Genomic DNA, 27,667 nt, shown 5'->3' on the forward strand with positions numbered 1-27,667 from the left:
GATGAAGGTGCGGCGGTGCTCGTTGACTCCGACGACCTTCTCGACGCCGCGGCCGAGGGGGAAGAACTGGGTGGTGCTGCTGTGGCCGGGCGAGGGCGAGGACTCGAAGCGTGCCACCGGGGACGGCAGCGGGGTGGGGCGCATAGCCGCCGCCCGCCGGCGTCACCGATCCCAGTTGGGGGCACGCGCCCGCCGCGAAGAAGGGCGTCGTGTCGATCTTGCGCAGCGTGTGGGCGCGGTGGTGATCGTCGATGAGGAGGTGGAGGAACCTCCGGATTGGCGACCTCGCCATCGTTCAACTTCAATCTGAATTTTGATCTCCTCGTCAATGTATGATGTATCTATCGTACAGACAACAGACGTAAGATCAATGGATGATGCTAACATAAGACGGGTTTGTTCTTTATCCTCCCTTCTGTTGACGCTTCCATCCAAGTAATTCCAATGAACATCCCAAATCACAGGAGACTCGATACAGACACCGATTTGCATCAATGCGAGTCACTCGGGCACTGGGTCGGTGTAAAGAAGCTGAACGTGATCATGTCCCGGACGACGCCGTACTTGCGGAGCACGGCCTTCTCGAGCACGCGCTGCGAAGCCGGGTTGGCTAGGTCCACCAGCGCCTCCACGCGCTCCAGCCCCTCCACCTCGCCGAACACCGCGGCCACCGTCCGCTTCGCGGCGGCCGTCGCCACGCCGCGGCCCCAATGTGCGTGCGCCAGCACGTAGCCGAGCTCCGCGCGGCACGGGACCCCCTCGCGACACGGACACCGCGCCACGGGGTGTCCGTCGTGGAGGCAGATGGCGCGGAACCACGGGTGCGGGAGCACGACGTCGCGGATGAAGGCGAGCAGCGGCTCCGTGGACCCGTAGGGGTCCCACCGGCGCGCACGGCCGCTGTGCGGGTGAAGTAGATGATGGTGCGGCGGTAGTCATTGACTCCGACGACCTTCTCGACACCGCGTCCGAGGGGGAAGAACTGGGTGATGCTTTGGCCGTGCGAGGACTCGAGGTGTGCCACCGGAGGTGTCAGGGGGGTGGGGCCCATAGCCGCCGCCGACCTCGCGAGGGAGGGAGGATGAGGACGGCGAAAGCCACGACGTCGACGAGAGTTATTCGAAAAAAAAGGCACGACGAGCGGAAAGCACGACCGCACTATCCGATTGCACCATCGGTTGCGGTTCTCCGCCAAGTCCATGTCGCGCGGCGGGCGGCGGTGGACGGGAAGGGCGGCTAGGGTCATGGGAGAGCAGCCGAAAGCAGGGATCAACGTGCAAATATTTGGATCGCGGAGAATAATCGCGATCCAAATCAGGTAATTTTGTGTAGATATTTGGATCGCGGAGAATAATCGCGATCCAAATAAGAGATTTTCTTGTAAATATATGGATCACGGAGAATTTTTGCGATCCAAATTAGGGGCTGATTTGCAAAATGTTTTCGCCTCAGTCCACCCTCCGGCGCCCCTTCTCGGATCGCCGGCGGCCACCGCCGACGTGGACGCCAAGCCCGGAGGCTTCCGCCGCGGCCTCATTTAAGGGATAATAACTGGTTCAGAGTGATGGCGGCCCAGGGTCTTCACCAGCTTCGGTGGAGCCGCGGAGGACGGCAGGACGCCAGCATCGAGATGCCTGAGGACGCCGACGGGGAAGGCATCGCCCCCACCGCCAGCGCAGCACAGGGCGGGGATCGAAAAGGCGGGGACGTAGGCATCATCCAGCGATTGCGCTCGTGCAGCTGCGCCGCAATCCCCTCCACGGTGCTGGCTGCCTCGCGTTCGCCGCCGCGTCCGAGGAGCAGAGAGGGCGGGGACGAGTGGATGACGACCTGGCGAGGCACCCGCCGCGAAGAAGGGCGTCGTGTCGATCTTTCGTAGCGTGTGGCCGTGTGGGCGCGGTGGTGATCGTCGATGAGGTGTAGAAACCTCCGTATTGGCGACCTCGCCATGGTTCAGCTTCAATCTGAATTACGATCTCCTCGTCAATGGATCTATTGTACAGATGTAAGATCAATGGAGTTTCCATCCAAGAAATGCCAACGAAGACCCAAAATCAGAGGAGATTCGATACAGACACCGATTTACAAACTATAAATGTACTTATTCAACAACAGATTCGCATCAACGCGTTGTTTGTGCGAGTCACTCGGGCACCGGATCGGTGTTGATGAAGCTGAAGATGACCATGTCCCGGACGACGCCCTTGACGACGCCGTACTTGCGGAGCACGGCCTCCCGCGTGAACCCGGCCTTCTCCAGCACGCGCTGCGACGCCGTGTTGTTCACGTCCACCAGCGCCTCCACGCGCTCCAGCCCCGGCACCTCGCCGAACACCGCGGCCACCGTCCGCTTCACGGCTGCCGTCGCCACGCCGCGGCCCCAGTGCGCGCGCGCCAGCACGTAGCCGAGCTCGGCGCGGCACGGGTCCCCCGTCGGCGACACGGACACCGCGCCCACGGGGCGGGGCTCCTCGTCCCCGCCGCCGGCGACACAGATGGCGCGGAACCACGGGTGCGGGAGCACGACGTCGCGGATGAAGGCGAGCAGGGGCTCCGTGGACTCGTAGGGGTCCCACCGGCAGACGGCGGCCACCTGCGGGTCCGACGCCCACGCCATCATGGCGTCCACGTCGGACAGCTCGAACTTCCGGAGCGTCACCTCCACGGGCGCCTTCGCCGTCGCGGGCTTGGCTTCCTCCATTGCTGATCTGTGTTCTTGCCGCTTTGATGTCTCGATGTAGCAGCAGTGGCCTCTGTTCGGCTGTTCTTATACTTCCAGTGGATGAGGCAGAGCAAGAGCCGACTTGGTTTGACTTTGACTAGAGAGAGGGAGAATCTTGGCCACCAAGCTTGGTGTAGATTAGACTATCGCTTTCTTGGAAGGCCGAAGGCGGGAGGAAGGAGGTGTGGAGGTGTCCATGTCGGGTGTGGGCATCTACGGAAGTCCAACGGTAAACCTGACTAACTCAGATTTCAACTTTTGCAACTTGTTCAGATTTCGGGGAAAACAAAATCCAACGCATCATGATTCAAAATACGCAGCCTCTGATTCTGAACTCTGAAATGCATCAAATGATGCTTTATGTTCAAAAAGGATCAAATGATGCTCCATCCCTCTGAATCATGAAGCAATCAACACCGCAAACTGTACAAGCTGCTCGTGTGAAACGATCGTTCGTCCGTGACGAACACAGGAAGCTCTCGCAGCATCTCAGAAACGATGGAGAAACGCCAGTGCTGCGGCGGCGAAGATGAAGATCGCTCCAGGCTTGCCTGTGCTTCCGTCAGAGTATGGCAGGGTGGATGCTGGTGTAGACTTCGATCCAGTACCTACAGCGCCAGACATTCAGAGATACAAAATGATGGCGTGATTAGTAAATGCTAGTTTCTGAACCTGAACTATGTACGGTTACTTTTGCACCTGCAGGGTTCGCGTTGGCGTCTGACGGCGCCGCCGCGGCCGGAACCCCCGGTGTCGTTGTCCTCGGCGCCGCCGGAGACGACGTTGGAGCTCCCACGGCTGCACAAACGCGCGACATGTTCAACTCGTGTCGATCCCAATCATCAGTTTGCCATCGCCTCGTACTCTGTCAATCTGCTAATCTGGATAAGCGCACACTTACCGTTGCACTGGCTGGCAGGTGGGGCCTGGACCTTGCACGCCCCGAGCAGCTGCGCCGCGCGGGCGCCGTCGACGGCGACGCCGAGCGACGCGGCCGTGCCGCCGAGCACCATGCAGAGGCACCCCGGGCTCGACGTCAGCGTGCCCAACAGCGCCGAGCAGCACGACGGCCCGTCGGGCGTCGTGGCGTTGCCCGACAGGTAGTCCATGCACGGCGACAGGCGGACCAGCTCCGGCATGCAGCCGGAGCCCGCCGACGGTTGCGCCGCCGCGCACTGGCACGATAGGAGGAGCGCGGCCGCCACGGCGATGCCCAGGCCGCGCACGGCGGCGGCGTAGCCTGGCCCCATTTTGGCTTCGATTGACAGGTGGCCATCGAAGTTTTTCTGATTTAATTTATAGCAACAATCTTGTTGAGTTGGATGCCCTGTGAGCTGGTTGGCCACGTAAGCTGCTGGTTAGGAAGCAGAAGCACCGTACCGGTGAGCTTGGACCTGTGCGTGTTGTGTTTGGTCAACTTCTCACCAAATCCTTTCGTGATTGAACTTGGTTTTGTAGAGTTACTTAGCACTCGACTAGAAACTCTGCAAAGTAGCAATGCGCACTGCTCCTTCGTTTGGTGACGAACCATTCTCCTACCTGACCTAAAACAGAAGCATCTTGATCAACAAGCAGCTGGATTTAACATTAGCTGGGTTCGTGCAACCAACTTATGATGTCGACGATCTCTTTGATGCGGCGTTAAGGTTGTCGACGTCGTCGAGAGAATATCGTCGCGGATGCCGGTGGCTTTAGTGCTCTTTTATGACGTCACGTCAACGACGTCGATCTTCCCCTTCCCCTTCACTTTCCCCTTCCTCCACCAGGCACCAGCCCTGCGCGTCAGCCATGGCTGCGCCCCGGCGTTCCGCTCCTATCTACGTGCTGAACGGCACCGTGGAGCAACTTACCGGCGATCCAGGTCAAGGGTGAACTAGGATCGAGTGCGCGAGCAAGAAGGCTTACGGATGCGGAAACCACGGCCAGGAGGCGGTGGAAGGGCTCACGCTCTACATGCGCCTCGGCGACGCCCCGCTCCTCACCTCCTCCCTGGCCGTCCGCGCGCGTGAGCGACGAGGCGCTTCGAGCACTCAACTCGTCGGTGCGTCATGAGCTTGGCGACCGCCGCAAGATGTATGCCGTGGGCCGCATCGTGCTGGCCGAGCAGGGCCTCTTCGTCGTCGTGGTCATCTTCCACCTCGAGTGCGGCCGCGACCTCGCCTACTTCCTCGTCTACGACGACGTCGACGCGTCGCTCTCCATGATGAACTACCTGACAGATCTCTACGAAGCCTCCAATGCGTACAAGTCCGTCCCCAACGCGCCGGCGGCGGCGGCGCCTGCGAGCTGCTCTTCATGGCTCAAAAGTCGCCTCCTGGGCCGATGCTCCAGTTCGTCGGCCTGCCGCCCGTTCTCTGCGTGTTCTCTCCGGCAGCGGGGGCGGCGGATGACACGGCGTGCCCGTGGCGGGTAAAGGGGAGGTGCTTCCCGCGCGGGAGGTCCGCGATCCATTCATCGCGGACGCGGCCTTCCCTCTCCATGGCAAGGGTTTCTGGGGCGATGTCACGCAAGGCCTCGTGCACTTCGACCTGCGCGCCGCCACCAGCGACGGCGACCCCGCCGCCGTGGACTTCGGCTTCATCGAGCTGCCGCGCGAGTGCCAGCTTGACCTGGGGCAGATGCTGAAGGTGAGGGACGAGCGGACGACGCTGACCCGGACCATGGCCCGCGTCGGGGAGTCCATCTGGTTCGTCTGCATCGATCAAGCCGAGCAAGTCGCCGACGACGTGCTGACGATGTGGACCCTGGAATTGCCTGGGGAGCGGTGGAAGAAAGAGTGGGAGGTTTCTGCCAGAGAGCTCTGGGGGTTCGACGGCTTCAGGGAGGCGGGGTTGCCGGACGAGGCGCCGGAGTACCCTACTACCCTGTCCTCACGGCGGACGGCGCCCTCTTCGTCGTGATGATTGCCTATCGCGGACGACGATCCCGTGGAGATCCTTTGGTGGGTCACGTCTGCAGCGTCGACGTGCTTAACAAGAGGCTCCTATGCCACGGGCTTGTTCACGACTACCCTTTCTGTGATCCAGTTATCTTCCCTTCCGATTTCTTCCGAAGGGAGCATGGTTCAGGCAGGACGAAGCTCGAGGAACACCTTCCTCCTGCAGCAGGGCCGGCTTCACTGGCAGGGAGTAAGGTTGTTCTACACTTCTACTACCACACTGTGCTTCATTTGATCTGTGAAATCATGCTTGTCCTTATGTGTCAGCTACATAACATGCAGTCATAGCTACACACTCGTATCATATATGTCTAAATCCTGGATGATTGTTTTGTTCTACAGCAAGGGATCGATTATGAGTCAGGGAGCATGCTGATGAAAGGCAACAAGACAGCAGGAGCCCGTCGTCTCCGCTGGATCCGGACCTTCTGTTGCCTAGATTTTCTTCCTAGTTGGGTTGACGTGCCAAAGTAGAATGAGTGTGTTTGCTTATACATTAGCTCTATGTGTTGGTTTAAAAGTGTACCCACTGGTACTTTGTTGGTACTTTTGTCTGTGATTTTTGTCCACTATCTGACTGAAAAAATAATTAAAAAAAAATTAAATTTAAGGGTTATTTTTTTACTTGGTCCTACCAATTTGGTAGTCCTTGGTACTTCTTTTCTTTTTAGGTACTCGAAGTTACGTCCTTTATTTTGTTTCTACCGTTAGATAAGATGGATGGCTCTCGTTTTTCCCGATCATTATAAAATTATCACTACGGCCAAGCTTGCTTCTGAGAACGTTTCGATTCTAGCATGGATGTTTGAGACTCCTCTATTCAATTTACCGTAGACTTCATGTGCCTATGTTTTGATCGTGGTGCATCGTTTAATGCGAATTTATGTGCTAGCTATTTTGTGAAACACAAAAGTACGAAACAAATCCACTATGCAACTCGGTCAGAACTCAGAATCCATTCAAATTCAGCTAAAAAATAGAATCCAGTCTAATTCGTGCGAGTTCTCACACCAGCATCTGACAGGATCAGGTAATTCACAAGAATATGCAGGTCTGTGCGGTCCGTCCATGCTCATGCGTCCCTGCAACAAAGACTCCATAATTCTGCAAATTATTGGAAGCATTCGCACTTTCTTACAGGCAAAAATTTTGACGCATAATAAAATCGCAAATCCACATGGCTACCAAATTAATAAAATCCAATATTTAGTACCATACGAAAACCAGGTCCATACAACCATTTGCTCCAATTCGGTATATGGTGTTACTAAGAAAACTCGACCAACCTAAGAAGAAATAGACACTTAGATCCAGTCCATTTGAACTCGAACTTGGGAGCTAGCTTAGTGCATAGACTTATTACTAACCAAACAACTTCAGAATCAGGAACCTTCTGAGCTGACCACCAGACAATCTGGCAATCTGGAGTCAGAACACGAGCAAAAGAAAACATACAGATAGCCATCAACCAGATAACTAAGCAAGCCTACATACAATGATGGCATCATGGCAGGGGCAGGCCGGCCTAACCACGACCTGTCGCTGGTTACCACCCTTCTAAATTCGTCATTACTTTGTCCACATCATAGTGGCCGTCGTCTGCGGTCTCACCATAGCCAGCATTATTCATGACGGTCAGGAGGGTGGCAAAGTCAGGAGCCTGGAGGCGCGCCACATTCTGGAATTGCTCCGAGACTTTGTTGGTGCTGTACTTGTTCCCCATCATGATCCTGAGTAGTGTGGTGGGATCAGGCGATTCAAGGTTCAGGATGCTATTGTAAGCAACCTTGCCGATGTTCTCCTCATCATCGTTGGTCGCTACAACGGGCCAACAGAAGTCTCCTGCGGGGTTGCTTGGCACCTCACTGCCATAGGCGACCTCACCTACATTGGTTGCGACCAAGGGAAAATGGATGACTTCACCGACGTTTCCCCGGCCTTCATTAGTTGCGACAAAGGGGCAATAGAAGCCTATTGCAGGTGTACTGCTATGAACCTCGCTATTTCCATTGGTTGCTGCCTGGTTGCCCTTTGTGGTGATAAAGCGCCCATTAGGACCTCGTGGAAGATGCCTCCGGCGAACAGCCTACATTTGAAAAATGAGAAAATTAACAAACATTGAAGGATTATTTACATTGCTTTGACAGATAGAACCTCCAACTAATACTCCTACTCATGATATTAACTTTTGAAAGTAGTATTCGTAGCAGGATATTACTGGAGGTTGTCCCTTTATCTTATATGTTACCGGCAAGTCATGTCACAGCTAAAAGAAAAGGGTGATGCAAAGACGGAGTAAAAACATCAATAAGTCTAACCATACATTTTATAAAACAGTTAATGCCACATGGAGACGCCAACACTTATGTCTCCAAGTTTGCAATAATTTGGAAGAATCAGTATGAGATTTCTGCAATTTCAAATTCGAGTTTGTGCTAAAGTAAGGTTACATATAATAATATATACATCCTTCTATCACAACTCAGCCTTACATACATCTAATACTGAGAGAAGCTCACACAAATTGAATTTAAGAAAAAATTAGTGAACTTACATGCTACTATTGCACACAATGCAAGAATCAAGTCAAAGATAACATGTAGTCATTAAAGGTAGTTACTTCATAATTAACTTGAACTAAACATTCATTTAAAGAACTTAATAATCATCTCAAATGATGAGAAAATAGGACATACTATGGTTTATCAGGATCGGGGTAATTGTGTAAGAAACATGGCATTAACTCAGTAAAAAAAAATGGACATTCAGAAAAGTATTGCATTATGCCTATAGTCCAAATGTATTTGGCTTCGTCCTTTTCAAGATTAAAAAAAAAAAGGTTGATGAACCATTATCTTCTTACCTTTTGCTGACCAACACCCATCTCAGACGAACCATTATATTCTGCGGACATATTCAGTATTGCAGGAGCAGAGCACTCATATGCCTTTGCTGTGTTCCCTGGATCTAAATGCCACCAAGCAGCTACTGTTACATTTCAATATCCATGAAATCCATCAAGGGTCCTTATTGAATAAGAGGTGAAAACTAAGACATCAATGAATGATTAAGTAGCTAGAGACCAAAAATCCTTCCATGCATAACGAAAATCCCAATACAAACCACAAAAAAGAAAGCTTTCCAAAAACTCTGATCAAGTCAGTTATATGAATATATTTGATGCTTTCTGTAGAGATGATTTCCACTAAAGCTCTACTTAAGTTTCCTCAACAAAATCTACTGAGACAATTAACAGAATTCATGATCGTAGTATGTAGGTGACCACTGACCATCAGTAGTAATGTCTATTTGTCTTGTGCATGCACCTAGATCCATTATAGTCTCACCAGTCAAATCTATTCACGATTCACATAAGGACACTTGGATCAGGTCCTGGATTTTATCCTCTGTTTTTCTTGTACAAAAGTTACCATCATTAGGAAATTCTACAACAGTGTCTGATTAAATCCCATGCTGATATAAGATCGACATCAGATCAGGGCCTATTTGTAGTTCAGGAAATTCTCAACAAACAGTTTGGTACTTCAATTCCTTCCAGGAATGTGACTACAGGTCACTCAGGACATGGACTCAGGTTATACAGGTCAGATTCAAAGCGGTCACAGATCAACTAATGGATAGTACACACGTAAAGAAAATACAGAACATTACCGATGAAAGTGACAGTCTCATAATATGTTAGATTAGTGACAATTAACAGCTTAAACCGCATGCACTTCACAAATTCACATTACAACGAGTCAAAGATTGGTAAATCAAAATCTATAGTAAAGGTTATTAACATTTCACAGCTACTTCACGTTTTATAGAACATACACTCCAACCTTTTAATTTATTGGCTACTGGATTCAAATAGAGTATATATTGCACACCCCGTATCTTGACCCATGTCTCGTAAAATTCCATAGTATGAATATGCAACATACCACACACTAATCATCGTTTAGAAAACATATCCCAAGCAGATTTTCCCCATATCTGCTATAGGGTCAGAAATAAATCATTCTTCCCATTTTTACCCATCAATCCATCACCAGCCCATGGTCTATGTATAAAGTACAAATATCTTAAAGAGAGATAAGAGCATCCTCACCTTGAGACAATGATAGGGTAACAGCTTCAAATCCAGCCCATGAAGCTCAACATCTTAGAGCTGCTTATCACGAGCATGCAGAAAAGAAAAGAAACATCATATGGTATAATAATAAAAAAAAATATATGGAGAGAGAAGTGGTATGAAAAAAGAGATGCATCTAAAGACTCTAAATACAGAACGGAATATTGAAGTATGGGAGTTATCCTATCATAAGGATCATACGGAGTTTAGAAAATAATCGAAAACACGGCCAAGCTATGCATGATGGGCATGTTTGGTTCCGGCCCCAGCCACTCTGCCTGACTCAGGCAGCAAATCCAGGCGTTGGTTGGATTTCAGTGACTTGCGGTTGGTGTTGTTGCCTGGGTCAGGCAGCCGGCTCTAGGATTCCAAGCAAACACGAGTACATGACCACTATATGCAACAATAGCCACAAACATCGGAGCAGAAGATATCCAAGACATGCAAAAGAAGGTTAAGAAAGCAAATACCGCTACTGGTGAAGAGGCGGCGCGGAGATTATGGGGCGGACTAGACGAGGGGGCTCTGGTGTGGACGCGTATATATAGCCTGTGATGGCCTAGGAGCAGTAACGTTCACCTTCTCAAATAAAATCCCAACAATTTAATGCAGATTCGTTCCTTAATGCTCAAGAACACTATCGTGTCATCAGTATATAAATCGTACAGAACACTATCATATCATCAGTATATAAATGGTATGTGTAGAACACCGTCATGTCATCAGTATCTAAATGCAACAGGTAGAATGACGCTGGCAAGAGAAGCCTCTTTACGATACGATTGACTAAATGCTAGAGGTAGCAGATACGCATACGACAAACGGAAAGTAATAAAATAAGAATAATAATGGCATCTCCAATCTACATTGCTAAACCGCGCCGTAGTGATAATTGTCCATTTATAGTATCCAACAATGTGAAAATGAACTGAAGTGTATATGATGAATTAAGTACATGGTATGCAGTTGGTTTACTTTCAAAAATATGAAATAGGAGTATCAGATTTTACCGAGCCAGAAAGATGGGACATATTGACTGTATAAATTTCCAGTCAACTTGTCTAATATTCTTAAGTAAACTTTTGGATTGCCATATATAAGTGTAGATTACAATGTACATACTCTGTTTAATAGTTGTTCTTCTATCATTAAACTTTGTATTCTAATGGCATATAACATTATTTCTATTTACCTTTAGCTGTGTTATATTGGTGCTATGTGAGTACGTTATAGGTAATATTACAAGGGAACTCAATGTTGCCATTCTGTTTCATGTAAATCTGTAAATTAGTATTTGTAGCCACCATATCTAATGAATTCAACAAAGGTCAAGAACTCCAGATATGCTTGCTGTGTGAACAAGACGTCATACCATTCAATTGTGAGCTGGATTGTGCAATCATTAATTACATGCCAAGGTAAAGCAAATGCAAGTCTATTTTTGAACCTTGGGTGACCATGCCACATGACACAATTCACCTAAGACACATCTAGCTAGTTATTTGAACATGTGTGTGTTTGAGGTTCAGTGAAACAACAAACTCTTCACTTACTTGTAGCTTGTAAGAATCCTTTGGTAACAAATTAGCACTTCTGCTTAATCATCCAACTTGAAGTCAAATTTTGCAATTCAAAACACATGAAAGTCCATTATTTTACGGTTTTATCCACCTAAAGCTAATCCTCTTTATATCGGAGAAAGTTCCAAAGGAAGCTGCTAACTGGATGCCGTTCAGTTACAAAACATCTAAGAAGAGTAAAATGTACCAACAGACCTTAAACTTGTCCCATGGTGTCATATAGGTCCTTGTACTCTTAAAGTGCACATATAGATACATGTTAACTGTGTCACTTGAGGTTCAAATCGCCCTATCAGCAACGAATTGGATATGTGGCACTCTTGTGTGGAGCCTGAGATGTCCCCAAGCTCTGCCTCTACTACATGCTCAAATATCGTGCACAGTGTATATTAGGAGACACGTTTGCATGTCACATACACTAAGTTTGTGCTAATTACGGTGATTTGGACCTTAAATGCCACAATTAACAAGTTTAGGGAGCCAGATATGCATTTTAAGAGTTTAGGGACCTAGGTGTCTGCAGGAAAAGTTTAAGGACCACTAGTGTATCTTACTCATCTAAAAAATACCTTTACTAAATCTCATAAACCTTTCAAGATGTTCACCATTTTTAATTATTTATTTTTACATTCAAGTAAAACATAGCAAGTGGGATTCAACAGAAGATTGAAGTCCTCTCGAATCCCTCTGTTTTGTGGCCTCTCCTGCTGCCGCCCTCTGTTTCCCCCTGGTATGCCAGGGTGTAACTGTTTCTTGGTGTGCTCACGCCTTCGATCAATACATAAGTAGGTGGTCCCCCCCCCCCCCCCCGAGTTTGTTCCAAAAAAAAAGTCCTCTCGACTCCCCAGGCAGACAATCTGTCACCAATCCTTAATAGACGAACGTTTGCTAGTTCATGCTGACAGATAATACCCTTCCTTATTCACCTATGAACTTGTCCTCATTCCATCAGAGTGACACTTCTGCTGACTTCGGCCTCACTAGACCTCTTATTATTGCCCTCCTCTGGCTCACCTAAACTCCTACGACCAACACTACAGGACACACCTCAATTTAAGTGATTTGTTACTGATTTACTCTAATCCTTCATTGCCATGAAGAAAACCCTTATTGGAAATTAACTGCAACCGACTTCTTCAAAGCTGTATGGTGCCACCACCCACAATGTTTCCCATGTTCATCTCAGTGAGAAATTGAAACAGCCCCAATATTAACTTCTCCCTAATCATTCTACTCTTCCTCCTCTAAATCACCACTACAGATGGCATGACATCTTTGCTTGTCTGCGATCACTACCAGACTGCCATGTCCATCAAGCTGGCTATTTTACCCCATCTACCTCTGCCCCCACTCCCCCCTCAGTTGGCATTTCAGTCCTAACAAATTGCCCACAATTCTTCTGGTTCTATTATTACAATCAAGCCTATAACCTCCCACGTAAAAGTAAGTCGTCAAGAGGTCTTAGATACCAAGGTAAGATATGGTTTCTAAATTGCCTGTTTCTTATGAAAAGGTCAATATTGTGTGTTTTGTTTGCATAATTGCTCATTCCAGAAGTTCTCCTTCTCGTGAGGTTCTCTTGACTTCAAGCATGTTGGCTCTCACATCACAGCACTCTCTGTTGTACATGAAAACAAAGCATTTCGCCTCTTTGTTGACAACTGGAAAAGTTACTCTGGTCCCCTCATGTTACAGTTCCAACTACCGACCAGTGACTATAGAACGCGGAGGCTCAACGCTGCACATTCTTTTTCACCTCTCGAGATTTAGGAAGAAACCAATACCATGCAAATGCCCAAACGATGCCAAAAAAACAACTACAGTACTAATCTCAGTCTCAGTTCCACACTAACCTCATAAAGTTCCTCCGTTAATCGAGGCAAGATCACCATTTGGTGGTGCCAATCTCCTCCCAGGTCATCCAGGCATTCCATGGCAGACAGCCTGCAAGCAATGACACCCAACAATGTGAAACGATTCACAATGTGAAACAGACGATCACAAACGAACTGCTCAATAGTAAGTCAGTACCATGGATGCCGGAGCCCGCTCGCGCTAGGCTCCAGCTCGACCCGCAGCCACCAGCCGCCTCCTCTCCTCCTCCTCATCCACCGCCCATGCGGCAGCAAACCCGATCCCCGTTCCAAGGCACCCAAAGAAGAGGGATGATTACGCCGCCGTCCCTCAAGAGCAAAATAGCACCGGCGAGAAGATGAGGAGCGCCCGCCCCCTCTCCGTATCGGCGGCGGCCCGCCATGCTCCTTCCGGCGCCTGACCTGCGCGCGGCCCATCCACGCACACCATTCCTCCTCTCCGGCCCCCGCCACCAGCGCAGGAGCGGAAGGCCCTGGCCCCAGCATTAGCGGCGGAATTCGGAGCCCGCGAAGCCCTAGCGCGGGGTCGGCTCTCGCGGGGAGGTTGCCAGGTGGGTGGAGATGGAGACGACGATGGGGCGCGGCTGCGCAAGCCCACGGCGGACCAAGGCGATGCCGGCCGATGGATCCGGTGGCGATCATAATTTCGCAAAATGGCCCAAGTTTGGTTCCCGCTATTCATCACTGTCTAATTATTTGCAAATTAAGCCCTCAATATTTGCATATAGCCCCAAATTTCGTTTCCTAATTTCGACCGCGATGAGAAATTTTGCGGGTCCATCTCCATTTTTACTTGAACTTTCTCGCATTAGCCCTCCACTAAACGTCGTGGCAGGCCACGTAAGCCGGTCAGAAAGCGCCGATGAGCTTTGACATGTGTGTGCTGTGTTTGGTCAACTCCTCGCCAAATCCTTTCCATGCCTGAACTTGGTTTGTAGAGTTGTTAGCACACGTCTAGAAACTCTACTGCTAGTGGTAGCAATGCGTCCTGTTCTCTTTCTGTTCTCGTTTGGTCACGAACCATTCCTACTTGACCTAGAACAGAAGCATTTGGATCGACAAGTAGTGACAAGATCACGATTCATGCACAACATTAGCTCGGTTCGTGCAACCAACCTGACCAGATCTTCATCTACCACTCCAAACCTTCTCCATATATGTACCATCACGATCGCAGGTTACTGCTCCAAATCCTTTTGCCTCCAAAAGCCCGTAGTACGTGCCAAACTTGCTACGCACCCGAGGGCAAAAGCGCACGCCATGAGGCGCGACAGGATGGCGGCGGCGGTGGCGGCGCTGCTGCTGCTGGCGGCGGCCATGTCGGCGGCGCCGGCATCGGGGCAGGCGGTGGCGACATCGTGCACGGCGTCGCTGATCACGACGTTCACGCCGTGCCTCAACTTCGTGACGGGGAGCACCAACGGCGGCGGGTCGCCGACGCAGCAGTGCTGCGGCTCGCTGGCGGAGATGGTGCGCACGGGCGCCGACTGCGCCTGCCTCATCCTCACCGGGAACGTGCCCTTCAGCCTCCCCATCAACCGCACGCTCGCCATCTCCCTCCCCAAGCTCTGCAGCTCCACGTCCGTCCCGCTGCAGTGCAGAGGTTGGTTGCCGCAGACTCATCGCCTCACGCATAGGCAAACAATCTTTCTTCAACGATCAAGATTACTCACTGACAAATGTCTTTTTGATCTCGGTGATTGCAGACACAGCAACACAAATCCCAGCTCCAGGTAATTACATTTCCTTATCTGAATAGACAAACTTAAACTCAGGACAGTGTAGATTACTGAAGAGAGCAGTCAACAGTTTAAAACTGAACTCTGTTTCTTGCAGGCCCCGTCGCATTTGCTCCGGCGCTGCCCCCTCTGCGTAAGGATCTCTGCTCGCATCATATCAAAGATGCAAAGTTCCTTCGTCTGAATTTCCACTGACAGATCTGATCGACATATTTTTGCAGCACCGATTCCACCGGAATCTTCACAGGAGCCCGAGTCTCCGGGGGCGACGTCGCCGGCGGTGGACTCGCCGCCATTCAGCCAGAGGCCGGTGGTGGTGCCCAGCTCGGCATGGAGGAGTTCTCACGTGCCCGTGGCGGCTGTCGCCATTGTGCTGTCGATAGCTGCATCCATTTTCGTTTGATTAGGATGTGTATCGTAGGATGCATGTGTTGTGTTTATGTGGTTTCAGAAGGGACTACTACTCGGAGATTACTTTTTGGGGAATCGAATTGGTTGTGTAATCATAATTTTGTATATCAGGATAGGGACATTATTAGAACTCAGAATGAAATATGTTTTTCATGCAAAAAAGTTATATTTTTCAGTTTATCGAGAACAAACCATACAACTAATGATATCTAGACGGACTACTATCACCACTAGACACTACCGTCGATCGCTACCCCTGTCCATTGGCCACCTTTGGCATGCGGTTTTCCTATCGTCTTGCTATCTTCAGATTTTTTTTTCAGAAAAAATATCAGATGGGACCAAGCAGAAAGAACATGCAAGGCTCTAGCTAATTTCTATGAAATGTATTGGTACTATTTTAAAAAAAATCTGGAGCACGAAGTTTTTTTTAAAAAATCATTTTTTTACTATCTAAACAATTCACTTTATTGTCCATATAAAAATAACTTGCTCATTTTACTATCTGGAAAATGCAGCAAGTTTTACCGTAGACAGGTCGATATCTGCGGCAGACGCTTAATAACATTATCAGAATCAAAAGCATGCTGTCAGCTAAGAGGAAAGAACAAGAAGAAGGTAGCAAGGATCTGCTAATGTCATTGGGGTAGTTGAACAACAAGAAATGATGCAGAGACGTCAACTGGTTGGCGGCTTAGCAGCCTAGGATAGCCCATACGAGTAAGTAGGACGTCACCTTTCACCTGTGCGCCAAGCAGCCAACTCCTACTTAACTAGAGCTTAGCCGAATCCAAACACGGGGAAAAGTCCTTAATTGACAGTGCACATTTGCAAAAGTTTCTATATTACAGTTCCAGCTTAGAAACACATGCTGCAGCCTTGCTGTTCTGCTTTATGGCTATGCATACGCAGTGGGGAAATATTTTAGATGATTCTCATGTTCAAGCCAAACTTTCCCCTTTTTATTATGGCACCGAGTTGCGTGGTTACAATCAATTAATTTCCCCTTTATTTCGAAATATTTGCACAATTTAACTTTGTGCTGCTTCCAAATGTAAACTAGATTCCGACTGTTGGTCACTACTTTTTTAAAAAGATGTTTAGAACAAAGTCTTCATTTTAACTAACTAGTTTGTTTTAAACTACTTATATATTTAAATAGAGGATATACTTTTTTATCTTAGGAGGAAGTAACGTCTGAGAAGAAAACCTGAGAAGGCCGTAATTTTTCTTCTTAATACAAAGATACGCAGTTCTCCTACGTATTCTTGAAAAAAAACATCTGTGAAGGAAACTATATGCGGTTTGGTGGTCAGGACTCAGGATGACACACGTTGCTTCCTAGCAGAAACGAAAGCACATCAAGCAGCAGCCAACAAGACTAATCGTGACACTCCGCACCGTTGCTAGCAGCACCTAACACGGCAAAGAACCGACACCATGTTGATATTCCGCTCACCAATTTTTCAGCAGATACCCCCGAATCAAGCACTGCCAATTTTGCAACCACTTCTGCACGAATCGAAGAAAAAAAAGATTACTTCCTGACAGATTGGGAAGCGGCCGCTCACCAAAGTTTTTTTTTTATATTTCAGAAGTTCACTTTGGTGAGTGATGTGCTGATGGCCGTTCACCGAAGTTAACCAACCCATCCAACCTCCAAACCAATCAGTCCTATAAAAACCTCACCAACACAAATCCAAAGAGCACAAGCACACAGCGATCACTAACCAAGCAATTAGCAGCTTCACCACCAAATCCAAGAACTCAAGAGGCATCTCTGCCCTCGTGTTAGTTAGCGGAGCGACCGAGGAGAGAGAAATGGCGGCAAGAGCAGGAGCGTTATTGCTCGTGGCTGCCGTGGCGGCGGCGCTGGTGGCGTCGTCGTCGGCGCAGTCGTCCGGGTGCACGACGACGCTGATCAGCCTGTACCCGTGCCTCAACTACATCAGCGGCAACGTGTCGGCGCCGCCGTCGTCGTGCTGCTCGCAGCTCGCCAGCGTCGTGCAGTCCAACCCGCAGTGCCTCTGCGCCGCGCTCAGCGGCGACTCGTCGTCCCTCGGCGGCGTCACCATCGACAAGACGCGCGCGCTCGCGCTCCCCCAGGCCTGCAACGTCAAGACCCCGCCGGCGAGCAAGTGCAACTGTGAGTGCTCTGCTCGACGAAATCCCTGGGTGATGCGAGCTGTGGTTCTTGCTTTGCTGAAGCAGACTGTAACTGAGTTCGTTGCTTTTGCTTGCAGCTGCCGGCGGTGGCAACTCTCCGGGCGCCGCGACGCCGACCACGCCGTCGTCCGGCGGCGTGCCAGCGAGCGCAGGTAAGACATCCACCGTCGCCCACTAACTGAGCTGATACATCCGCACGGCCTCTTTCTTACATCACGGGAGCTGGACAGCTGGTGCAGGAACCGGCGGCGGATCGAAGGCGACGCCGACGTCGCCGTACCTGACGACATCCGGCGGCGCGTCGATCCGGGGGGCGGTGAGCCTGGCGCTCGCGTTCGCGGCTGTCGCCATCTATGCCGTCTGAGCATCTCGGCTCAGCGAGCCCCTGTTGCCCTCGGCGTTTGGAGATTCACTGCCGTTCAGGATGTGTTGCGTCATTGTACCGTGAATTGGTTGATCATTGCATTGAGTTTTGGGCGTCGCATTTGTACTATTGCTTGTATCTGGTTATCGCAATAAAGAATATCCTTGTTGGTTCTGTTTCAGCAATAGTTCAGTTTCGCCTCTGCATTACCTCACCGGCATTGAGTTTGATGTTGTTCGGTTTGAATCAACTCTAAGCTATGATTTGCTGTTCATTTCATAAGTTGTAGCCTTAAAGTAGATAGATGTAGCTACCAAAGAAGCCCGTTGCTGTCACTGGGCAGGGAAAAAGATTTGTCTGTCAGAGAATTTTTGTTTCAAGGATGTCGTCGTATTTCCTGCTGCAGGAACATGGGCCTCTCCCGTTTCAGCCCGTGGGAGCTGAAGCTCCAGCGCTTCCCGGCGGAGCTTGCTCAGCCCTTCTCGGCGGACGTGATGTTCTCGTGCGAAGGCAAGGCCTTCTGGACCGACCTCTCCCAAGGTGTCGCGTGCAGCGACCTGCACGCTGCCACCGGCTCCGCCGTGGACACCGTCTTCATCGACATGCCGGATGAGTTCCAGATTGACTACCCGGACTCGCCGGAGCCATTGCATCGGCCATCGAAGCCGGCGACGAAGGCGAAGATGACCAAGGTGACCCGGACCATGGGCGCCGCTGAGGGCTCCGTCTGTTGGGATAAATGGCAGCACCAATATACCAATTAATCCCTCATCTTGTAATAAACAATAAGGAGAACAGATATGCAGTGGAATAATAATAATCACATGCTCAAAGACATAATGATTTACACGGGAAAACCTGTCCACTCCAAGATTCCATTAAATCAACAAACGGTTAGAAGAAGTCTTCTCTTGTACCTCTAGAGGATTACATCAGCAGCAACACGTTCACCATAATGTAACTTGGCATTTGCAGCAGCAACCACAATCACTAACAAGAGGTATGACTATGTCAAATAGAGAATACACATATCCTGTCCCCTTCAAATCAGTTCGTATCTCACAAACTACAGGTCCACTGTACACAAATTTTGGTAGGATTTTAGTTTCACGAGTTCCCAAATCACTAACAAAGTTTCAGCTCAATCGGACACCGTTTCACCACCCAAACTGACCATCAACCGAAACTGCTCAGTGTTGAAACTGCAGACACCTGAACTGATAAAACCACTCCCAAATCTGATGTTCTGCTGAACCAAACCTCAAACCAGAACCAACTGACCAGATCGAAGTACTCTAAGTGTAGAACGAGCTCATCGAATTTGGCGCAAATTCAAGCATGTTTGAGCCTTCGAAAGCTTGAGGCAGATCTATCCCAAGCCACCAAATCTGGATAGATTTCCTTCCCCTTCTTCTTCCTCTCCTCTCTTGATTGTGTTGTGTGTGTTCTGCTCTCTCATTCTCCCAATATGGCGTCCAGGACCTGGGAGAAGTGGGGCTAGGGTCTTCTTCGCTTTCCTTCTCTTGCAAGAAGCGATCTCCACCGTTGATTCCAACCGAAATCAATGGCTCATAAGAATTAGGCTTGTGAGCAACTTTTGGGCTGTTTTTCATGGACTTTGCTGGCCTTCAAGTCATCCTCGTGATAGCCAAACACCGTCAAGTTTGTCTGCAGCGACGGCCGTCCCGGCGATGAGATGGTGAATGTGTTGACTCCGGACCTGGATCGCCGGCAGTGGAGGGAAGACGAGGGTTTCCCTTGCCCTTGGATCGAGCTCTGGAAGCAGGTTGGCGTCATGGACGCCAAGCTGAGGGACGTGGAGCCGCCGGAGCCCCAGTATCCCGTTCTGATGCCGGATGGTGCCCTCTGCCTCCTGCTGCCGAACACGAGGGGTCTCGAGGAGGACGAGGATTACATCTGCAGCTTTAACATGAGCAGCAAGAGCCTGCAGTTTTTCGGGCGTGTCCGCGACTACGAGACCATTGGGCCTGTCATCTTGCCTTACGATTTCTTCGCCAAATGCTATCCTCCTTTTCCTCCTCCCTTTCCACCACGCGAGAGGAAGGTGCCAGCAGAGGCACATGCCTGAATCGCAAGACGATTCCCCCATTCCACTCATCTGCTTCGTGTGAACAAATACTAGCCATTTTTACTGCGTTAATTGATATACCACTGCATATTTTGTTTATTTCACCTTGTCTAGCATATGAAAAATGCGATTCAGACTTAACTGAATTTTTGTATTGATGATGCTCGTCTTACTTTTGTTGTCACGCAAGCTAACATGTCAATGCTAGCACTATAGGTGGCATCCAGTGTAGGCGACTAATTTGCAGGTGATTAGATGGCATATATTTTTTTTTCTTACAGATCATCTACTACATGCGTATGTAGAATTTGAGCTTGATCCAAAGAATGTGCAAGAGAAAAACAATAAGCAGAGAAATCAGAAAACGAGTAATAACATGGTGTGGGTTACATCGCTGCACATGAACAACATTTCTCTTCTAGTATATTTTTATGTTAGCGAGTACATTGAGAAGGCACGTACGGGAACCGGAGCTCTTGAGGATTTTTCATAATGCGGATCTGGCAGTACTCCGTATATGTGAGTGCAGAGACCAGTTACTGCCAAATGCATGATTCGTGAGAGAAAGCTCTCTTGGGTGTCTCTGTAGTCCGCAAAAGTACGACGAGAGATTACAGAGCAGCCAGAGCAGAACTCGGAAGTCGGAACTGCACCCACGCCCAACAACTCATCACTCGATCACCAACCAAGGAGAAGCGACGACGGCGAGCGCAAGGGCCACGTGGACCGAATTCGCCAACGCGGGCCTGAACAGAACAAGGATGGGCTCAACTAACTGGGCCTCCGCTTGGCCCATCTGAGCGGCGGCGGCCCCTTCCCTCCTCAGCAGATCGAATCGTAGCCGTACCCTCCCGATCCAACGGTTAGAAATATTCTAGGGCTGAAATACCGTCCACCCCGAGCATCCAGGCCTGGCGCGCTCTCGCGCCGTCGCGCTTTGGCTTGGCATCGCCGGCGCCGGCGACGTCACACCACCCTCCCCAAGCGTCATATCCGCGGCATAAGGCCCCGACTACGCCATTTTCCGCGCGCCTCCGCTCGCCGCATTGCGCTCCGCTGCCGCCGCCGGCCGACATCTTCCCGCGCCGTATGGCGTACGCCCTGCCCGCGGTCAGCGCCGCCCGGGACGACACCGCGCAGCCCCGTCGCGCGCATTTCCTCCGCCCGCGGATCTGCCGCGCCGAGATGTTCCAGCAATCTGGGTGCACGCCGCTTGGACTTGGAGTCGGAGGGCCTCAACTTGCAAAATTCGATGGCTACTTCAGGCCGACTGATGTGCTTAAGGTGAGGAAGGCTTCCGATGTTTATTAGACGGCAAAGACGTCTCTACCTCCTCTTTCGGGTTCTCGATGCATGAAAACATCAGCTGCAACAACGTGGCTGTTACAGTTTACTACTGCCAGACATCCCATCAGAAATGGAGGGGAATTGGGGAAAGACACTGCGGATCTAAATGCTCAAACTTGCCGCCTTCATCTTTGATGTTTCAATGTATGAGCCTGTAGAAAATGACAGCTCTGTGATGTTTGCTGGTGAGACACACCAGTTTGCTACAGGCACAGCAATGCCTACTGGCATTTACAGTTCAGGTCATAGGTTGATTGCACGCTGAAATGCAGGACTGACCGTCATTTTACAGTGAACGGCAACATAAGTCAGCAAAGCACTGGAGGATCATATCACCGGTGATTAGCTTTTATGTGATACGTGATTGCTTCAAGTGATACGTGCAAATCCTTAGAGAGTATCAGTGCCTCAAGTTTCATGACAACATATTTCATGAAGGAAATGTAAATCGTATCGAAATATTCTTCAAATCTAATGGCACTTGTTATATTGCTAGCATAGTGACACAGCTCAGCCCCTTGCGTCGCTCCTGCATGGGCGACACGGGCGGGCGGACTGCCGCCTCCGCCTACCATTCCCTCCCTTCTCCCTTCACTTCGCCGCGCCGCCGCTCTAGCCGGCCGTCGGCAGTACGAGCGGCCTGCAAGGACGGCGGCGGTGGGGCGGCCTTTTCTTCTCCTGCGCGTCCAGGCAAGCGTGACCGCCTCGGTCGTTGGAGGGGCGGCCCGTGGCGGCGCCGGCAAGGATAGCCGGATCCAGCGCCAACGCTGGCGGGTGCGGATCTGGTGTTCCCGCGGCCGGATCCGCCGACAGGCTGCTTCCAGGCGTGGGGGACAACGGCCGGCAATGGGCGAGTGTTGCACCGCGCGTGGCCATGGGGTACCGTCAGGGCTCAGGGCTCCGGTGCCTCTTTGGTCGAATCCGCGCGGCCTTTTAGTGGATCCAACCAACGGCGGAAGGAAACGGCGGTGCATGGTGGCCTCGTCCATGGCGCGGCGCCGCTGGTCATGGCAGGTCCAGCGATGGCAGCGCGCTGGCCCGCCTGTGTGTGGGCGCGGAGGAGGCGCCCCTTTTGCGCTGTGGGCCTCGTGCATAGGGTGGCCTGGGCAGCGAGCTTGCTGGACCTGGGGAAGGAGGTGCTGCTTCCGGGGCGCGCAGGCCCGATGGCGGCCGCGCGTGCGGGCGTGAGGCGAGGGTGGTCGAGCGACGACGTCGCGATGCTAGGAGGCACGGCAGCAGCGCTACAACAGCGCCGCTGATGGGCTCCCATGGCTGTGATCCAGGAATGCCGAGCTGAGTACGTGCAGTGCAAGGGGTGGGATGCTCCAGGCGAAAACTTTTGCTGGCGATCTTGCCAGCAGTGATGGTGGTGGTGCCCTAGGGCATCGTTCTCCTCGTTGGGGCTGTCATCTTGAGCTCCATCCCTGCTGCACGGGGTCCTCTGGGTGAAAATCCTGTCCAGATTTTGAACGAGCGGCGGTGGCGCCACTGGCGTCGTCCCCTCCTTGGAGGCATCGTATCTAGAGACCCAACTCGGTTTGTGGTATTGGTGGTGACGTGTTGCTCATGGGAGGCTACAACCGATGGTGACGGGGGCAAGGTGGCATGGTGAAGGATGGCAGGCTTGACGAGGTTTGCTGAGCTCACGTGGAGGTGATCGCAGTTCTGGTGGTGGCCAGGGGTTGTCGCGTTTTGTCGGGGTGGCTGCTTGCAGCGGACTGCGGTGGTTAGCGTTGCTCGACAACTGTCAATGCGGTGTGGGAGTGCGTCGAAAGATGGCGCTCGTAGCAACGGCATCGTGGGACGACTAGACTTGCAACGGATTGTGGCGGATTGCTCAAATTTGCTGGGCTACTCCAGCGCAGTACATCATCAGAAGACGGCGCAAGCGACTACTTTGGTTTGCTGACACGACGGCGGAGGCTATGTGTGCAGGTGGAGCAACGAGGCGAAGTTGATCTGCGGCGGCGGCGGCTTGGTTGGATGGAGACCTTGGAAGCAAGGCAACATTGCTCGTCATTCTGATGGCGACAATAGAAATGGATCTCTAACATGAGTACTGTGGCGGGCGTGGTGAGGCCGCCGCGCGGTGTCTCTTCGAGGCAACGAGAGCGTGGTGGAGTCCAACAGCGGATGTGGCGAGGCCCCCGCTCGTTTGTGTGATCGTGGTGGCGACTGCGAGGCAGCCTGCCCGAATCTGGTGGTATCACTCCGTCAGGTGGAGTGTGATGTTGCAGCGGCATGATGACAAAGGGGCCCGTATGGCAGTGGCCTTCTCGGTGCGATGCAGTGTGGTCTGTTTCTTTCGATTTTTCGATCTTTGCGGGGCCACGCCTGGAGGTTTCGGCGACTATATGAGATTCAGCTTGTTGGTGGATGCTGCGGTAGAGTTGTGCGGCCGCGTTGATGTCCCAATCTAACCGGTCGGATTTTGGTGGTTTCAAGTTGAGTGGTTACCCGTGTTGATGTCCCAATCCAACCGGACAAGCCTAGTTTTTTTTCCATTCTTTTTCTTTTTCCTGCTTATGTCCTAGGGTTGTGGCCTAGCTTTTGTTTTCCTTTCCTTTTCTTTTTCCTACCTATGACCTCCAGATCCGTAGTCTTGTATTTTTTCTGGTATACCAATAGAAACTCTTTTTCCTGCCTATAGCCTCTCAGGGTCGTAGTCTTGTATTTTTTCTACTATCTATCAAACTCGCACTATCTCGTGCGGTTCGTTCAAAAAAAATAACACTCCCAGGGTCTAGTCTTATATTTTTTCTGGTATATCAATTGAATTTTTTTTTCCTGACTATGACCTCCCGACCGTAGTATTGTATTTTTGTTTTTTCTGCTATCTATCTTGCGTGGTTCGTTAAAAAAATGTTGGTTAAAAAAATAGCACTCCGTCCATTTTTTTTCGATATAATAGAAACTCGTTTTCCTGCCCGTGGCTTCCCAAGGCCATATCACGGTTCATTCAAAAAAATGTTTGTTAAAAAAAATGGCACTCCATAACTTTTCTGCCTATAGCCTAAAAAATATTGGTTAAAAAATAGCACTCCATTTTTTCTGCTACATCAATAGAAACTCTTTCTCTATTTTTTTCCTACCTTGACCTCTTCTGCTATATCTTCTGCGATATCAATAGAAACTCTTTCTCCATTTTTTCTCTTCTGCTATATCTTCTACTATATCAATAGAAACTCTTTCTCCATTTTTTTCTGCTATATCAATAGAAACTCTTTCTCCCATTTTTCTCTTCTGCTATATCAGTAGAAACTCTTTCTCCATTTTTTTCTCTTCTGCTATATCTTCTGCTATATCAATAGAAACTCTTTTTTCTACTTATGGCCTTCCAGGGTTGTAGTGCGTATAGAAACTTTTTATCTGCCTATGACCTCCCAGGACCGTAGAGACCTTTACCTGCTTATGACCTCCCAGGACCATAAAGATCTTTACCTGTCTATGACCTCCCAGGACCGTAGAGACCGATAGAACCGATAGAAACTCTTTTTCCTAGAAACTTTTTACCTGCCTATAACCCCAGGACCACCTATGACCAACTTTTTACCTGCCTAAAACCCCCCAGGACCACCTATGACCAACTTTTTACCTGCCTATAACCCCAGGACCACCTATGACCTCCCAGGACCGTAGTGCGACCTCCCAGGACCGTAGTGCGTATAGAAACTCCTATGACCTCCCGGGACCTCCCAGGACCGTAGCACCTATAACCTCCTAGGACCGTAGTGGGTAGTATAGAAACTCGTAGACTCGTAGTGCAAATAGGAACTCTTTTTCCTGTGCATATAGGAACTCTTTTTCCTGCATAAAGCCTCTCAGGGCCGTAGTGCGCAGTGCGTATATAAACTCTTTTTTCTGCCGATGGCCTCCTAGGACCGGAGGACCATAGCTCCTTTTCCGTAGTCTTCTCGCACGATTCGTTAAAAAATGGCGGTTCGTTCAAAAAAATGGCACACGTTATTCATAGAATCTAATGGCGCACAAGTGAAGTGAGATTTTTAGATGGCACCGAAAGAAACAGTTTGGTAAGAGGAAGTAGGTCTCGAAAAAGAGAGAAGAAAGTGGCATTACATTATTTCACGTACAAGACGTAGGTAGGTTCGATTACATACACATTCCCGTACAACACATGCATGCACGCGCGCAACAGTAGCACCCTCCTCTACACGTACGTACACGACGCCACCCGCGGGTACACGCGCGGCAGCTAACTTATTCCACTCTTACCCTCCCTCACCATGGCATGACCTCGAGCCGGTGGCCACGAGCTAGCGTCAACGCCGGCGATCGTCCGCTCCTGTTCACGCGGACGAGACCCTGCGGCTGTTGGGCCCGCGCAGGAACACGGCGTCGCTCTGCGCCCCGATGACGCGGTCCACCTTCTCCTTCTCCGCCCCGAACGCCAGTGCCTTGGCCGCCTCGTCCATCTGCCGCAGCAGGCCGTTGCTGCCCACCAGGAACACCTTCTCGTCGTGCCTGGCGTTGACGCTGAAGTAGAGGACGGCGAGGTTGTTGTCCTCGCCGGCGACGAGCGTCATCGGGTGCCCCGCCGGGATCACGATCACGGAGCCCTCCCTGATGCGGGACTTCACCTGCTTGTAGCCCCTCGACTTCTGCCCGCCTTCTTGCTCGGCCTCTTCCTCCTCCTCTTTGCCCCACTCCCTGCTGCCGTGCCCACGCTCCCGGCGCGGCGACGATGACCGGCCGCTGGACAGGTGCGGGCACGCCATCTCGAAGTAGCCGCTGCCATCCAGGACGACGAATAACTTGTCGGCATGGGTGCTGTAGCTCGGCGCTGTCATAGAGCCCTGCACACGCGCATGCATCACTTGATGATCTGTTTAATTTCAGCTGATCCTAGAGAAAAGAAAAGGTTAATGCAGGCTTGCTTACGCGGGAGAGGTTTGTCAGGCCGACTTCGATGTCGAGCGCCCGGAGCTGCGGGCAGTCGTCGCCGGTGATCTCGTAGTGCCTGCCGTGGTTGTTGGAGTGGAGCGGCCTCTTGCTCGTGAGGCTGCACAGCTTGATGTCCCACATGGACTCGCCGCCGCCGTGGCTGCGGCCGGTGCGCGAGCAGGACCTGCTGAGCTCCCGTATCTGCTCCTCGGACGCCGTCGTGATCTCGCCCTTGCTCTGCTTCTCGAACACTTGCTCCCACTCCTCACGGCGAGTCTTAACACATGGTTAATCAAGGGTCATCAGCCGCGTGCTAAAGAAAAACAAAAAAAAAGGAACAAATAAAGACGTGACGCATACGTTGAACGCGGCCTGGAGAACGTCGTCGCTGAAGACGCTGAAGAACGACTCCGGGCTCTCGCCTCCGATGGGGAAGAATTCCTGTCGAAAAAATGAAAGTTTCAGCCCTCTCTGCATACTGCATTCAAATCAAACGCACAAGAAGCGAAGGAGAGGATAGATGCGTGCAAACCTCGAAGCGTCCCTTGGTGGAGACGGGGTTGAGGAGCATGACGACGCGGAACCACTTGGAGCCGTGCGTGTTGGCCGAGTAGACGACGGCGCCGGCGGGGATGACGAGGACGTCGCCCTCCTTGACGCAGAAGGACTCCCTCTTCCCCCTGGCGAGCAGCGCGACGACGCCCTCGCCCTCCTTGACGAACATGACCTCGTCGGCGTCGTAGTGGCTGGGCTGCAGGAACGCGCGCGGCGCGGCCTCCAGCTCGGCGACGCGGTAGTTGCCGACGGCGTCCTCGAGCAGCTCGTGCGTGAACCGCTCCAGCACCCGGAACCGCCCCTGCCGGGACTGCGCCCACTGCCGGAACCTCTCCTCGCCGAAGTGGTACGGCCGCCCGGAGCCGGAGCGCCCTTCGCCGCCGGCGTCCCCGTACGAGTACGACGCGAGCGCGAGCGAGGAGCACAGCAGGGAGAGCAGGAGCAGGAGCACCAGCGGCGATCTCTTCATGGCGCCCATCGGTGGTGGTGGTGTCACTGGTGTGTTCGACCGTGCGTTCGATGCGAGGGATCGAGGCGAGCGGTGGCGGTATATGAAGAGGTGACGCGGGCCATGCGCGCGGCCAGGTGGAGGGCCGGGGCGCGTACGTGGCGAGGGGGAGGGCGATGTGGAGCGCGCGGGGGCGACGCTGAGCTGCCCGCGCTCGGCCACATCCGCGCGTGCTGATCTTGGTGCTGGGGCTGCCTGCGGCGAGGCGACAGCGGTGACTGAAGTGGGGACGAGCTCACGAGGAGGAGCAGATGGGGCCGCATGCTGGGGAATTGGGACTCTGGCTGAGTTGGGCTGTCACGCACATCGTCCTGACGGTGTTGCGTCGTCGCCA

At 51.3% G+C, this 27,667-nt stretch overlaps 6 protein-coding genes, 1 long non-coding RNA gene and 1 pseudogene across 7 annotated transcripts; 3 read left to right on the forward strand and 5 right to left on the reverse strand.

The window, feature by feature from the left end:
- Positions 1-395: 395 nt before the first annotated feature.
- On the reverse strand, positions 396-932 carry LOC106804504 (annotated as a pseudogene).
- Positions 933-1,952: 1,020 nt separating this feature from the next.
- LOC101779450 (uncharacterized N-acetyltransferase p20) lies at positions 1,953-2,857 on the reverse strand. Its single transcript, XM_004981402.3, has one exon. It carries the CDS (start codon positions 2,699-2,701, stop codon positions 2,144-2,146), a length of 558 nt encoding a protein of 185 aa, XP_004981459.1. The 5' UTR covers positions 2,702-2,857; the 3' UTR covers positions 1,953-2,143.
- A 171-nt stretch (positions 2,858-3,028) lies between these two features.
- On the reverse strand, positions 3,029-3,978 carry LOC101779841 (non-specific lipid transfer protein GPI-anchored 2). Its single transcript, XM_004981403.1, has 3 exons — positions 3,624-3,978; positions 3,422-3,520; positions 3,029-3,330 (listed from the first exon to the last, which is right to left on the reverse strand). Exons 1-3 carry the CDS (start codon positions 3,970-3,972, stop codon positions 3,212-3,214), a joined length of 567 nt encoding a protein of 188 aa, XP_004981460.1. The 5' UTR covers positions 3,973-3,978; the 3' UTR covers positions 3,029-3,211.
- A 272-nt stretch (positions 3,979-4,250) lies between these two features.
- LOC111255800 lies at positions 4,251-6,284 on the forward strand. The gene is made up of 2 exons (XR_002675762.1): positions 4,251-5,855; positions 6,003-6,284. It is a non-coding gene; the product is annotated as an uncharacterized LOC111255800 (long non-coding RNA).
- Positions 6,285-6,842: 558 nt separating this feature from the next.
- On the reverse strand, positions 6,843-9,814 carry LOC101780255. The gene is made up of 3 exons (XM_022829868.1): positions 9,775-9,814; positions 8,524-8,648; positions 6,843-7,746 (listed from the first exon to the last, which is right to left on the reverse strand). The coding sequence occupies exons 2-3, from the start codon at positions 8,572-8,574 to the stop codon at positions 7,207-7,209; spliced, it is 591 nt and encodes a 196-aa protein (XP_022685603.1). The 5' UTR covers positions 8,575-8,648; positions 9,775-9,814; the 3' UTR covers positions 6,843-7,206.
- A 4,637-nt stretch (positions 9,815-14,451) lies between these two features.
- LOC101780916 (non-specific lipid transfer protein GPI-anchored 2) lies at positions 14,452-15,582 on the forward strand. Its single transcript, XM_004981406.3, has 4 exons — positions 14,452-14,855; positions 14,959-14,985; positions 15,089-15,124; positions 15,213-15,582. Exons 1-4 carry the CDS (start codon positions 14,513-14,515, stop codon positions 15,392-15,394), a joined length of 588 nt encoding a protein of 195 aa, XP_004981463.1. The 5' UTR covers positions 14,452-14,512; the 3' UTR covers positions 15,395-15,582.
- A 1,510-nt stretch (positions 15,583-17,092) lies between these two features.
- LOC101781320 (non-specific lipid-transfer protein-like protein At2g13820) lies at positions 17,093-18,113 on the forward strand. Its single transcript, XM_004981407.3, has 3 exons — positions 17,093-17,548; positions 17,646-17,720; positions 17,799-18,113. Exons 1-3 carry the CDS (start codon positions 17,224-17,226, stop codon positions 17,930-17,932), a joined length of 534 nt encoding a protein of 177 aa, XP_004981464.1. The 5' UTR covers positions 17,093-17,223; the 3' UTR covers positions 17,933-18,113.
- Positions 18,114-25,412: 7,299 nt separating this feature from the next.
- Positions 25,413-27,340, reverse strand: LOC101785762 (cupincin). Its single transcript, XM_004981418.2, has 4 exons — positions 26,803-27,340; positions 26,631-26,711; positions 26,268-26,546; positions 25,413-26,182 (listed from the first exon to the last, which is right to left on the reverse strand). Exons 1-4 carry the CDS (start codon positions 27,301-27,303, stop codon positions 25,676-25,678), a joined length of 1,368 nt encoding a protein of 455 aa, XP_004981475.1. The 5' UTR covers positions 27,304-27,340; the 3' UTR covers positions 25,413-25,675.
- Positions 27,341-27,667: the final 327 nt, after the last annotated feature.

Source organism: Setaria italica, chromosome IX (assembly GCF_000263155.2).
Source record: "Setaria italica strain Yugu1 chromosome IX, Setaria_italica_v2.0, whole genome shotgun sequence".
NCBI classification, from domain to species: Eukaryota; Viridiplantae; Streptophyta; class Magnoliopsida; order Poales; family Poaceae; genus Setaria; species Setaria italica.